Source organism: Phalacrocorax aristotelis, chromosome 3 (assembly GCF_949628215.1).
Source record: "Phalacrocorax aristotelis chromosome 3, bGulAri2.1, whole genome shotgun sequence".
In the NCBI taxonomy this organism is placed as follows: Eukaryota; Metazoa; Chordata; class Aves; order Suliformes; family Phalacrocoracidae; genus Phalacrocorax; species Phalacrocorax aristotelis.
In genome coordinates, this window is record NC_134278.1 from 104,187,473 (window position 1) to 104,201,362 (window position 13,890).

General features: G+C 42.5%; 1 protein-coding gene across 31 annotated transcripts in view; it reads left to right on the plus strand.

The window, feature by feature from the left end:
• Positions 1-13,890, plus strand: part of ESRRG (estrogen related receptor gamma) — a 404,960-nt gene that overhangs the window by 228,777 nt on the left and 162,293 nt on the right. The window contains exon 1 of one of the 31 annotated variants that reach the window (XM_075088867.1): positions 9,891-10,164. The exons of the other annotated variants lie outside the window; for them this stretch is intronic. Within the exon in view, the coding sequence (XP_074944968.1) occupies positions 10,109-10,164 (56 nt within the window). The 5' untranslated portion in view covers positions 9,891-10,108. Of the gene's footprint in view, positions 1-9,890; positions 10,165-13,890 lie in introns of those variants that run through there. 31 annotated transcript variants of the gene reach the window in all.

Below are 13,890 nucleotides of genomic sequence, written 5' to 3' on the forward strand. Positions count from 1 at the left end.
CAGAATGCAAGGAGGGGTTATTTTTTATATATATATAATTAGCTACAGGTTATAGGGAAGATTTTCCAAAAGAAAATGTATCTGTCTTGCAGATGCTTTTATTTTTATGCAGTGGAACGGCTCGGTTTTAACTCCCTTATCAAGAGCTGCATGCACTGCCCAGACTAAATTGGGAGCATCTCCACACTGTTTGACAAATAGATTTTTTGTAAACTGATTTAGCCTTTTCATTGTTTGCATTTCATTATATAGCAGACTTCATGTCACAAAATCGGTATTAATTCAAAATAGAGAATTTAGAGATAGGACTGTAGCCAGATAAAAAAATATTGCACAGGTCAGGTCTATTAACCATAGAATAATAGCAAGTCAGTGATCCAAGGGGTAGCCCTTCTGCAGGGAAGGGCTAACATAACTGAGGTCAGGAGTGAGACCTCAGGACTTCAAATGTGGCTGTTGCCAGATTTACAAGTAAATCTACTGGGAAAACAGGGAAAATGAAGGGACCTTGTAGGATAAGGAAAAAGAAAGTCAGCCCAGCTCTTTCATCTTAAATCTCGGGCTTCTCAGTGGATGAAGAATAAAAGTCTGATTTGCTTAAGTGCTTCACTTTATTCACAAATTCTGAGTTGCATCTTCCAAAGCATGATTCAAGGATCTAACTCAATCAGGTTTAGAGAATTTATTTAGAAAAATAACATTAAAAGAGAACTGATTCCGGTTTTGCTGCCAAATTCATTCTTGAATAAAGACCGTTAGCATTCTGAAAATACGTGTACCAAATGCAAACAGTGCTAAAGAATAGAGATATGGCCTTTAATAAGACTGGAGCAGTTTATGTTAATGCCTCAGGAGCAGATAATCTGAAGTTGGAGTAAACGGGTCAGTAGGAAGACTGAGTTGCAACTTTTCCTTTTGAGATTTTATTTCTAAAAGCCTTTCCAATTTTTTAAAGCTTATTGTTTCCCTGAAAGTATCAGAGAAATTCTTCCCTGTTTCTTAACAGCCACACTGTAACGGTTGCACGCAGAAATTGCCTTAGATTTTCTTACTATAACAGCTCCCTGCCATCATCCTCATGCTTACAAACTTCAGCTGTTTTGAACGTAGTCCTGGGCAGGTTCAAGGCAGGTAACAGCAAGGGTGTTCCCCTGGAACTCAGTAATGCATTGGATAGTATTGTTTGAACTCGTGTTCAGATAAGTTGTAACTGTATTATTCTGGGTTATCTGGTCAGCAGAGATACTGTACTGCAGTGTTAGTATTAGATCTGTTTTCTAGGTGCACAAAAATGGATGCGTTCTCAGGAAGTAGGTATTAGGAATCTGTTCTACAATGCTTTATTGGGGGGGAGTGCTACTCAGGTTAACATGAATTTGTCTGCAAAAGGGCTGTAAAATCTGGCTCTCAGGTGAGAAGTAGTAAGGCATGTAACACACTGTAACTTGGTGTGCTTCCACCTGGAAGCTCCTTAAGCAGGGACTTTGGAGGGACCAAATAGAGTTGCTTCTAACTAGAGTGAAACATAGGGCCGTTCACTTCTGCATACATGTGTTGCTTCAGCTAGCCTTTTTTACTGCCTATTTGTGTGTGTAAATATATGTAGATAACCAAGAGTCTGTAATATCAGATTTACGTTCGTGTTTGTGTAGGTATAGGTGCACATATATGTGCATCTACAGTAACTGAACCAAATGTTTTGTGGTACAAGTGTCAGACGTGTAGTAAGTCTAAAGGCTGTGCTTTCTGGATCAATTCACACCTTGAGTGAGTGCTTTAGCAGGAAAAAATTGGCTGGATCTGCTTAAAAGTCATACTGCTATTTTATTGCTTTATACAGCACACTTGAATCAAATAATTACAATTCTTGCTTTTCCTTTTTTATCTGTGAAAGAAAGAAATTTCTGTCATAGGCAAATTCAGCTGAACTTCTGAGCAGGTAACACCTGAAATGGAGGCAGAACTGGTGGAAGAAAAAAAACTAATACGAAAACCTTAGCTTTGCATGTTTCTTAAGATGGAAAGCAGAATATAAATCCAAATTTCCAAGCACGTGAATTAAGCTGGAAGAGTATATGCATAGTGTTTACACCTTAACCATTACACACAGAGCTAAATCTATTGATTTGAGATTGAATAATTGAACAGGGCTAACTGTCTGGTCAATAGGAGTGAAGCTGCTATAGGACAGAAACACAGGTGATAATAGAAGCCTTTAGCTGCAGGAGGATGTCATTACTTTTATATTGTCTCATTTAATCATATTTACTAATACAGTCAGAAAAGAACTTTTCAGTGTAATAACCACAACAAACAGACTTTTTTTTTTAATGTGTGACTCTTATGTATTGTATTAAAGATGTTAATATGATCCCGTTAAATGTTAGTGTACAAGCCTACTGGAGATAGCAGGGTTGTTACAAGTGTATTGCTGTAGGCTGACAGATTTTTGACTGGTGTTCTAGGCCTTCCACCTGCCACTAGCTGGGAAATTGATATAGGAGTGGTGAACAGCATCTTGGTGCACCCTGATATGTTCTCTAAAGGCTTCCTTTAAGACCATCCAATCTTTGATGTTCAGGTGGATGGAGCTGTAGGACCTGGGAAAAGAGCAATTGCTGGTGAATTCCCCATTTCCTTGGAATTGCTGGAACCGTATAGTTACCCATCTGGGAGCCGTACATCCGTGAAAACCTTTAAGACTCTTCATACTAGTGATTGGGGAAAAGAACAAGATGTTCTTAACACCTTCCAGTACTTGGTTTATATACTTGTGTGTCCAAGAAATATTTGACTTGGAGTCTAAATATGCATATATATATATATATATATAAAGTTTGAAACATTAAGGACTTAGTAGGTCAGCTAATATATGCATTAAAAAAAGCTGTATATGCAGAAAGAAAAATTAGATGTTACCACAGGGACAGATTTCAGTGGCCCTCAGTACGGAAATCTCTACCTGCTTTTAGATCTGAGGTGTCCGGGGATGAGTTGAGGGTAGCTAGTAGCTTATGGGGAGGGAGGATTTGTTTACTCTTGAGCACGTGAACTCAACCTTTGTTACCGGTTTCTTCTGACTGTTTCAGAGCTGTTAATTTCCTATGGTGAAAGCTCTGAATGACCAGCACAGTCAGGTTATCCTGAACTGAGGACATTTCATTAGTCCCATTTGTCTCCAGTATGAATTCTGCGCCATATTTTTGCTTCTCAGGTCAGTGAAATGTTAGAAGCTAGAGAATCCTACCCTGATCTTGGAGAGAACAGTTATATGCTTCTATATTACACTGAATTCTTCCCTAATAGTTATGGATAACAAAAATAGGATACCCATGCGGAAACTCCTTGCTTGATAAGATTGTTTTTTGGTTTTCAGTACTTAAAATAGATGCTTTTCTGCTTGTCGGTATTTATTGTAGCTAAACTGTGAATGATTATAATTTAGTCTTCCTCGCACCTTTAAAAAGTGCAGTCCCTTTAATCTATTGTTTTAAAAAGCATGCATTAGATGTCAGACAACATAAAGGCAGCATGTGGAGATAACCCTGATGTAAGTGATGGTTCCAGTCATCTAGTATATGGATAAAAGATTTCTGAGGCTATGTTACTTGGCAGTTCAACATGATCTGGCTGTTTGTTAATCAGAGGGCACGAGAAGAACAAAGGAGGGAGAACAAAAATGTTGAAAAAAGTGTTATATAGCTAGAAGATGTAGAGTGGGACAACTAATGCAGTGATAGGATTGGATAAAGCAGAATCATGGAAACGATGAGCCATGGGAGGGTAAAATTTGTTTCACTTTGTTTCATGTGACTTGAGTTTTTTGGTGAAGGGGATAACATTTTGTATTCAGTCAGAGAGCATGTTCTGTAAATCTCTTCAGTTACCCGTTCCCTGGGTGTCGCAATAGATTAAGTCGCTGTGTGATGATATGACACCGCCATCACTTGTCTTCCTGGGATATTGCTGGAGGCAACAACAAACCTGTGTCTTTGGCACATGTGAAGGAATTTAGTGCTTGAGGGGTTAAATTACACAGGCTCCCCTGTGGATCAGCTTATGCTTGGACAGTAATAATAGCAATAACATTAATAATAAAAATGCTGGAGCGAGGGGAGTGCAGGGGAAGCAGGGGGAGAAAAAGGAAGAAGAATGATGGAAGATGGGCTGGGACAGTCAGGGAGGGGGGAAGGCAGGCTGGAGAGAATGCACGCTATACTGCAGGTGTACTGGCTCCAAGTCAGATGTCGTAGGAGCCTCTGCGACGTGCACGTGCACAAATACACATTACAGGAGCTTTGAGGATGGTTGGTGGCTCTGTGCGTGTGAGTGCACTCTCGCTTCAAGCCATGATGTCCTAGGGCAGTGTAACAAGCAATTCATGTCAGCTCACAGTAAAGATTATTGGTGTTTTCACCGGGGAAATATTTACGCTTCATCATCTTCTATTTTTAGCGCTTTGAGCTTGCAGTCAGGTAGAAGGGCTGGTGGGGGAGTGGGAGAGAGACCCATTGAGGAACACGTCTCATCCCTCAATTAGATGGAGCTAAACCCCTAATCTTGCTTAGAAATAGCTGCTGATGCTAAGTTTTCTTCTCTCCCTTCTGGTTCAGTGGGATATTACATTTCACTGCAGTACAGGTGATTGAATAGGACGTCAACTAGAATGTTTTGGTTCTAACAGAAAGCACAAGCACTTTTTAAGGAAGATATTTTTACATGGGTGAGGCCTCAAAAAAAAAAAAACCAAAAGGTAATGTAAGGGCAGAATAACATGGATAGATTTTTATTTATTTATTTTTTTAAGAAAAGCCATCACAGAAAGGGACAGTGATTTATTGCGGGGGGGGGGGGGGGGGGGGGGGAGAAAAAAAAATCTGAATTTGTTCTCTTTCAGATTTGTTGTTTATCACAATAATCCTTCTAGTGAAAGGGCTAATTTACTCTTTCTATAGGAATATCTTAAGTGTGATTATCATAATATCACAGCTGCTGAAAAGGTCTAAAATAGGACATTGACCTTGAACATGTTCCTGTGTTTAGTATGTAGTGCTTAACATTCAAGAAACAATATAACTGCAACTCATTTATTAATGTATAATCTCAAAATGTTAACTCTTGCTCTGTAAATACATGCCACAAGGATTGTAGACAGCTTGCAGTATCCCATGAAGTACATGTGGTATTTTATCAGTGTAAATATGTATAAGATTTTCAAGATTTCTGCTGGGAATACTCCATAACTAAAGTAAGTTTTCCCTTTGGTACTGCACTAGTTTATGATTTAATTTTTACTGACATTCCACCAGTCATATTATTAGCTTCACAAAATGAAAGTGAAATAATCCTGTATTAATTAAACAGAGCAACTGAATTCCCTCAGTCATCTTATCCTTGGCTGTCTGAGACAGTAATGCACTTCAGCTTCTCTGAAGAAACTTACGCTAAAAAAAGAGCTTGGGGTAATAGTGAGATATCCATATTGAAGTGTGTGCCTGAATTATCTTCAGGGAGTAGACCTTTTTTGGTGGGTGACAGGCAATGTGCGCGCGGCTCCTTTTTCTTTTTTCCTGTTTTTTTTTTTCTCTTTCTTTTTGTCAGAGGCTTTGGAAAAGGTGTTTTGTCAAGAGAATAATTTTCATTTATAGCAATGTGAACGGTTTCTATTCCGTACTGGTGAAGGCAGTCATTTAAATACCCAAGCCTGTGCCCTTGAAAATAAAACAGGGAGAAAATATGGAGTATTTATTTGAGACCAGATGAATTGAATGTAGTTCGGTAACATGGTAAGGCAATTGCTGTTATTTCACTGAGACATTTTTTATATGCTGGAAATGAGTGTAGCAGCAAAAGCTAAAAGCCTTGCTCTGTGTATTTGTGAATGCACTGTGGAAAAGTTCTAAGGAGCATTTGGAGATAGTGTTATGTGAGCTTTTTTTCCTGAAGATCAAAACAAGGAGTAATTAATGCTAAATACAGACTGAAGCAGCAGATGGCTTTAAAGTAATAACCTGCTACAGTTTGTCCAACTATGTACAAACAGGTGAACAGAATTTGGAACTTTCATAGCATTAGGTTTTTTTAACTCATTAGCGGTATATCCAGGGATGCGCTGAGTGCCTTCCAGTGGGAAGCACAAAAGGCAAAAGACCGGTAGACAGCGATACTATTGTTCTAATGTTGATCTCACTGTAGCATCGCACATCTGACTTGTGTTTAATTAGTGACTGTGAATAAACAGAAAATCACATATTTGATGATACTTCAATATTTATTTCAAACTCTCAACAATATGATATTTTCCAGCTAGACTTTGAATAAGGTGCCATGGTGCATGGCAAACTTCCATCAAAAGTAACAGTATACTTGTTCTCAAATAAATTCTTAGCAGCTAATAGACTCACTCATGTTCTCGTTCCTTCCCAGATGGCTTGAGCTTGTTGCTCCTTCTGGTACATACATACTTGACACAATGCACAGTGTGGCTTCTGTGAAGTGCCGCTGAATCTTACTTCCTGAGTTGCCTTGCCTTGAGGTAGTTGTGTTTTAAGAATCTGGCTGTTTGGATGCCTTGAAATGTCTACAGCATTTACACACAAGGATGCTTACAGATGTCCTGTTCGGCACACAGGAAAAATTATTTGCGCAGAGAGGCATGGAAATGTAGGTGCTGCTCAGCAATGCCCCTTGAGTGGTACAGGCACTCGTGACAATTTTTTCCTTCCCCTCTCTGATTCCATTACCACTGCTTTGTATAGACTCCTTGTGGTAAGATTTCGCACTGTACGTTTTGATAAGTTAGCGCAGATATGTGTTTGCATGCATGTTCTTATTCTATATCCCCTGATAAAATTCAGTGAACTGATATGTTTTGCTTTTTTTCTTTCCCCCTATTACTATATTTATTTATTTCTACAGAAAAGCTTGAGAAAATGAAGCTATGCTTAGCCCCAGTTTATTGCCTGCTGTAATCTCCTCCTTTTTTTTCCCCTCCCCAAACTGATGGGTAACTGTGAAACCCAAGTTCAAGAATGTAGTTGGAATTCCAGGCCCCAGTCTGGTGGAGGTGACACTTTCAGTCCCCAGGGGGAAGAAGCCGACTGCTTTGTTTATCAACATGCAAAGTACAGCACTGTATTTCTGGTTCTCCAAGAAGCAGCACTGCCAGGGAAGAGAGCTGCTTGCTTGGGTGAAAGACGGTTGATAGGACGGCAGTGATGGTTCATAGGGGGAAAGGAAAAATGTATTATTTTGGGGTGTAGAGGACGACAAGCCCCACAAGGTAGTGGACACTACATGAACATGAAAAGGAGGGCTTGCAGGAAGACAGACCATGACAGAAGGAAAGAGACCATCATGTGTCAGCACCTGAATATATATAATCTTAGGAGAAAATGAACAAAAGTAGAAATCAAGCTAACCTGTGCTTTGCTAAGTTTCAGGATGGATTAGCTGTCATATTTTCAGGAGGGTGTATTCAGGGAACTTAATACAGAAAAGTGACCTTATCAAATTACTCCCGTATAGGGATTCTTTATGCGGGTAATTTTTAAATAAGAAAACACATACACATGAAATTATTTGAAGGATTCTTAGCATAAAAATATTGAAAATTAGCAATTTTGGGGATAAATGTATAATCAAACACTCAGAGACACACACAGTACAAATAATATATTTCTGTTTTCAGGCTTTGCCAATGTGCATGTGTAGATCAGTTTGTAGGAACTGTATTTTGGGTTTATACAGTAATACAGATTCCTATACATAAAGACATCATATTCAAGCTCTGACCAGATTCCAAAATCCAAATTTATCATATTTTTACTTAAAGAAGGTGGTCTAACACTGTAACATGATTAAATGTTTCTCATTTTAAAATTTGATAAACACTGATTTTTTTTTTTCTTTCTGATGTTTTTACCAGAGTGCTTAGATTTTACTCTACATTTCAGAGGTTTTTAATTCACTGCTCACAAGCAAATTTACATCTTAATTAGTGAGTTCACATTTAACAATATAGACAGCATAATGCTACTGGTAATTAGGCTTTTACCACCTGCTTTTATACAGTAGTCAGAACTGTAGTTTTGCTGTGTGAGTTCTGATTCCTAAACTTGCACGTATTTATATCAGGTTTGTAGGAAGCAGGCCCAATCTTCAGGTAAAGTTAAATACGTAACACTGGAATCTCTCTGTTTTAAACATATACAAACATGTTTATTGAATATATGTATTTGGAGTTGGGTTCTGCTGCTGTCTTTATTTGGTAAAATGCTGTGAAACAGATTGGGAGAGGGCATTTGCATTCCCATTTGTGAATGGTATTAATGCATTCTGAGGGTGTGCACTGATTTGTTTTGATCTAAAAAGATTGCTATTGCATCATGTTAGGGCTCCAGTCACAAAAGGTTTTGTAAGAGTTGAGCTGAATTACAAAAAATTATGGTCTTTCCAGGTTGTGTGTGGGTTTTGTTTTTGTTTGTTTTTTTTTCCTCCCTTGCCAGGAATAACCTTTATCTGTTTTCACTGGTAGGGGCAGAAATACTTTGAACCCGGAAAAGAAGTATGGTGTCTTAGTTGTACTATTAAGTAAAAATAGCAGCTTTTGAGAGAAAAAAATGCACCCCCAATTCATTACTGATCCTTTCAAAACAGGGTGTGTGTGTCTGTCTTTCAGTGCAAACAGTGTCTCTGAATCTGCGTACGGTCGTTTTCTGGGAACAAGTTTAATCAGGGACCTTTCATTCAACAGAGATGAGCAACTCTGAGCTGGCTTTAAGCAGTGGTTTGCTGGAATTGGGCTTGGTGATGTTTATGCAGGCATACATGCAGGGCTATGTGTTTATTTCCCTTCTAGTTTGGTAAAATTTACTTTACAAAAACCCAAATTCGCAAACACTGCGGAGGTCCGTGCATGCTCCCCGACTTACCAATGCAGACCTACTACAGTGCAGCCCTTACCTTGTTAAAATGAGGCAGGCTGAGTTAGTCCACTGTAATCCCCCCACAGTTACAGAAGAAATTGATCAGTTCTGGAGTTTTTCTTTCTCTTTACTAGATCTAAAGATATACATCTGAACATCTAAATATTCGCACAGGGGCATACACCTTAAATATACCCATGGCAAGAGGTACCTAACCTGTATATGGACACACATACCTGTATACGCTCCCAGTTGCTCCCGGGCTGTTAAAGAATGGATGTGTGAGAGCTAGTTTTGTTAGGAACGTCCTTTTTAAAATTAAAAGCCTCGGTTTGTACTTACTAAAAATAGACAATTACATTAAAATGTTTATAAATATATATATAATCTATTTATATGTATTTATATATATTATACATAACAAAATACCAGCCCGCCCCCCGCCCCAGCAACTCGGATGACAATGAAAAGTTGAGTTACCCAGAAGCTTCGGCAGGCTGCACTCGCTGTTATTATAATTTATTTTTTTTCCCCCGGCGCCCAGCAGTTCCAAAGGTTGGGGAAGCGGCGGTCGGGAGAGCACGCCGAGATCCGAGCCCGCCCGGCCCCGGCCCCCAGCCGCCACAGCCGGCAGCGCCGGGCAGCGCGCAAACTTCGTCCTCTACCTTGACGCGCGATCCTTCGCCACCTTAACCGGCAGCCTGCCGAGGTACCTGCCCGACTACGCTGGAAGTTGGAGCCGGCCTCCCCGCGGCCGGGATGGAGGGAGGGGAGGAGAAGGGAGCCCCCGGCGGGCCGCCGGCGCGGACATGTCTGCGGGCTCTGCCCCAACCGCCGCCGCCGCCTCAGGCCGCTCCCCCGGCCACACCCCTCTACCTGCCGCGCGGCCCGCGCGCCGGGCCGCCCCGGCGCCCCTGGCGCCTGATTGGCTGCCGCCCCACCAATCCGCCGTCCCCCCGGGCCGGGGGGACTGCATATGTAAAGCTCTACTTCATATTCATGAGCTCCGAGCGGGGCTTTAAGTCCTTGATTAGGCGCGCGGGCGAGCTTTTGGTCCCAACTGGCCGCGCCTGCCGCCGCCGCCGCCTCAGCCGGAGAGCACTCGTGCCAAGTGCGCGGCGCTCGGCCACGGAAACTTTGATTTACCGCGGGGGCGCACGAAGAATGGTCGCCGGGCGCACATGGATTCGGTAGAACTTTGCCTGCCGGAGCCGCTCTCCCTGCACTACGAGGAAGAGTAGGTACCGCTCCCCGCCCCCACCCCACCGCCGTCGCCTGCCCCAAAACATGACAGGCGCCTAGACGCCGCTGCAGGTAACGCTGTGCCGGCGCCGCGGGCGTCGGCCGTCGCGGGCGCGTCGGGCCCGGCCCGGCTCGGCTCGGGGCACTGCGCGGCGGCTGCGCGCCGGGGGCGGGCGGGAGGGAGGCGTCGGGGCGCTCCGCGGCGGGGAGGAGAGCGGCGCTGTCCGGGTGCGACCGGTCGGCCCCGCTGCCCGCCCCGGCGCTCGCAGGCTGACAGGTGCGACGGGCTCCTCCGCCGGCTCCGGCTGCGAGGAGGAGGAGGAAGAGGCGGCGGCGGCGGGCGGGAGCCCGCGCACGGCGCGGGTGAGGGTTGGGAGCGGCCGGCCGCCGCGCGCGCTGCCCTGAGGTAACGGCCGCCCTGCCGGGGGGCGCCGCGCCGGACGGGCAGCGCGAGCCACCGGCCGGCTGCTTTGTACTTTTGCAGGGGTCGGCGCCGCGCGCGCGGCCCTCCGCTCTCGCTTTTCCCCCTGCAAAAAGGCAGCAAAATACTTTTTTTCAACGAGCCGCAGTTCTTGGCCGGCACTTAGGAGCTACCTGGCGGAGTGGCTCCGGCCGCAAGCGTCGCGCCCAAACAAAACCAGGCGGTCTGGGGCTGGCGGGCGGCTCCTGAACTTGATTTCAGCCCACAGCCGGGATTAAATATTAGTATATCACGGGAGCTGTCAGCGATTCATTTTTCTTTATGTCGAGCCACTTACGTAGCTATGCCTTCGCATTACGCTTAGGGTGACAGCAACACCGAAGGAAAAAAAAAAAAAGAAAAACCACAAACCTAAGCCAATAGCCAGCATCGCCCTAGACGCAGTCTGTGGAAAGGCTGTATCGAGAGGTGACAGTGTATTATAGGTAGATGCCCACTAGCTGTCCTTACTGTCTGCATATTGCATTGCTATTTATAATTAAGCCAGAGATGAAAAGTGAATTGCGGTGAACGCGTATTGGTGAAATAATAGAAGAAGTAACAAATAGCCTGGCTCGCAGGAATACGGTTTGGGAAGGGAGGCAGGCAAACCCACTGTAACGGTCCGGGATGAAAAAAAGAAAATAAACAGAGGTAGGATGTCTCCTCAGATGTGGTTTATAAGTCAGTGCACTGTGAGCTGCTGTAGAGTATAAGATCGCTTCACAAATGTAAGAATGCAGTTTTTACAGCTTTTGCTAACAGTGACGTGTCTATAAAGTACATAAAAATACAATAAGTGTTTGGTTTTGGGTGGGGGTTTTTTTGTGGATGTTCTTCCCCCCCACCCCCCCAAGAAGCTTTCTTGAATTTACCTTCTTACAGCTAATTTGAATGATTAGTTTAGATAAGCCTCTTAGAGTAGATGCATTTAAATGAAATCGGGGCACATGTCTTTTTGGCTCTGGTGCAAGATTCAGACTAATTTTTTTCTTCCTCTTTGGCTCAATTAAAAGTCATCTGAAAACACTCCCAATATTCCGTCTGAGCGGAGGGTCTGAGGCATGTGTGGTTGAGTGGACGCAGAGATATAACGTTCGGAAACATATCTGCTTCTCTGTCTCAATAAGCCCCAGAGTTTTGCATGTTATTAATATTCATAGTAATTGTGTTTTGACTATTGACACATGCACATAGACGCATATGGACATGCAAAATAAATATAGTAGTTTCTGTAGTTCTTACGTTATGGATGAGGGCAGAGAGGATTCAAGCTAAAAATTGTCCGAACATTTTGGGAGTGCACAGACATCTGTCTGACCATCACTGGGTATGCTTTGATTTTTAGGCAGAGCATGTTAAAGAATGCAATAACTTAAAGCCAGCTGCAACCTTGGCTTTTTGCTTTTTCAGCAGTAACAATATCACTAATAATTACTAATAGTTAATAAGTTAACAGATGCAATAAATGTATCTGCTCATTTTGACATATGTGTCAGTTTAATCATTCTAAATGAATCAGTGCGTTCATAACGTGAAATCTCCTTCAACCTCTGATTAAAATGTAACGTTGACTAAAGGATTATAGAGCGGACTTAATTTTACTGACTGTTTTAACAGTTGTCACAGCTGTTGGAAGAAGGAAAGGCAATTGAAACGCTCCAAAAAAGGCGGGGGGGCGGGGGGAGTGCAGGACTAGTTTAGTAAATTTAAACATGATCTCTGAATACCAAACATAGAAAACTGAGGAGATTTGTAACTCCAGAAAGCTTCTGTACACTGTGGACGTTTGCCCTTTGTGGCTCTCTGTGTTTCATTAATTTGAACCCTCAGCAGTTTCTCTACTTTTTCCTGTTTAAAAATGTGCACCAGCGTTTAAATGTGAAACAAATCAAGCTGTTGCGGCATGCATAGATTTTCGTCTTACAGTGCAACAGATACAATACACCGATAACAACAAATAAAGATTGCGTAGAATGGCTGTAACATTTTAAAAAGTGGACGTAGTAGTCACATCGTGTGAACGCTTCAGGGCAGTGGTGGTCGGTATGTGCATTTTTTTTATTTTTTTAACCATTCTCATGTTGCAATGTTGGAATGGTCTGTAGAGTTAGCGTGTGAGTCTGGGTGATGTTTGTGTACGGGTGAATATGAGTGTGTGTTATACTCACATGCATCAGCACGTAAATATATATACATTTGTGTGTGTGTGTGTGTGCGCGCATGCGGGATATGATTATATGCTCAACATAAAAGAGTTTATGTCCGTTTCACTCCTCTTTAAAATATTTTGGTATAGCTTCTAATTCCCGAGGAATTTGTTTTAGAAGTGTCTTTCATTTGTAAAGGGAGGAAGGGGGTGGACTGACGAACACCCTTTGTGAAGGGAAGCAGCACTTCATTCCACTCCACGGTTCCTCCAGACTGTGGAGATCTTTAACCTCATGCATTTGTTGTATTAGGTAGCTTTTTAAAGTTGTTAAGAAATAAAAGCCAAAGTTAATATTAAAGTCAGAAGTCTCCAGGCCTTGGTAGACGTACCCAGTGTGTAATGTGGCACGCAGCTCTGTGCTTCAAGCCAGCCCCCAAGTGTGGGTGAGTGAACAGACTCTGCCTGGGTTTCCCCCTTGGGCAGCAGGCAGGCCTTGGTCCTTTCTTCCTTCTCTGCTGCCAGTTGTAGGTCTTTGCTTTTTTGGTTTTAATAGACTGCTGGCAAGTTTTTAAATCCTGCAGAAAGTATAAAGGGTTTGTGCTGAAATGCCCGTCTGACAGCTTTTCATTTACTGGGGCTTGCCCCTCTTTTAGTGATGGTTGCTCATTTTAATGTGTTTATGGTTGTGCTCTTTTATTTACTGAGCCTGGTGCGTTGCAGCGGTAATTAACCCGTGTTATTAGCAAAGCCCTTGTGGATATCCATTAATTCTCTTGAATGGTTGATCATTTTTTCTGTACTTCACCCCCCCCACCCCCCCACCCCGCCATTTTTTTCCTAAGGCACGCTGTCCTTTTTCTAACAGTCCTTAAGCTTTAACATTTCCTACAAATTTCTTTTTAAACCGAGGCAGGTAGAAGAGCACCATCCCCATAGTTCCGTAATAAAGAATAACTATTGTCTTAACAAACTGTTTTCAAAGATGCTAATGGGAAGCAAAACAACTGGGAGAATCTGTAGGGAACAATTTATTTAATTATTATTTTTCAAAACACATGCTTAATGATAAGAAAAGAGATAAAAATTTCCGTAGCCTTTTTTTTATCTTT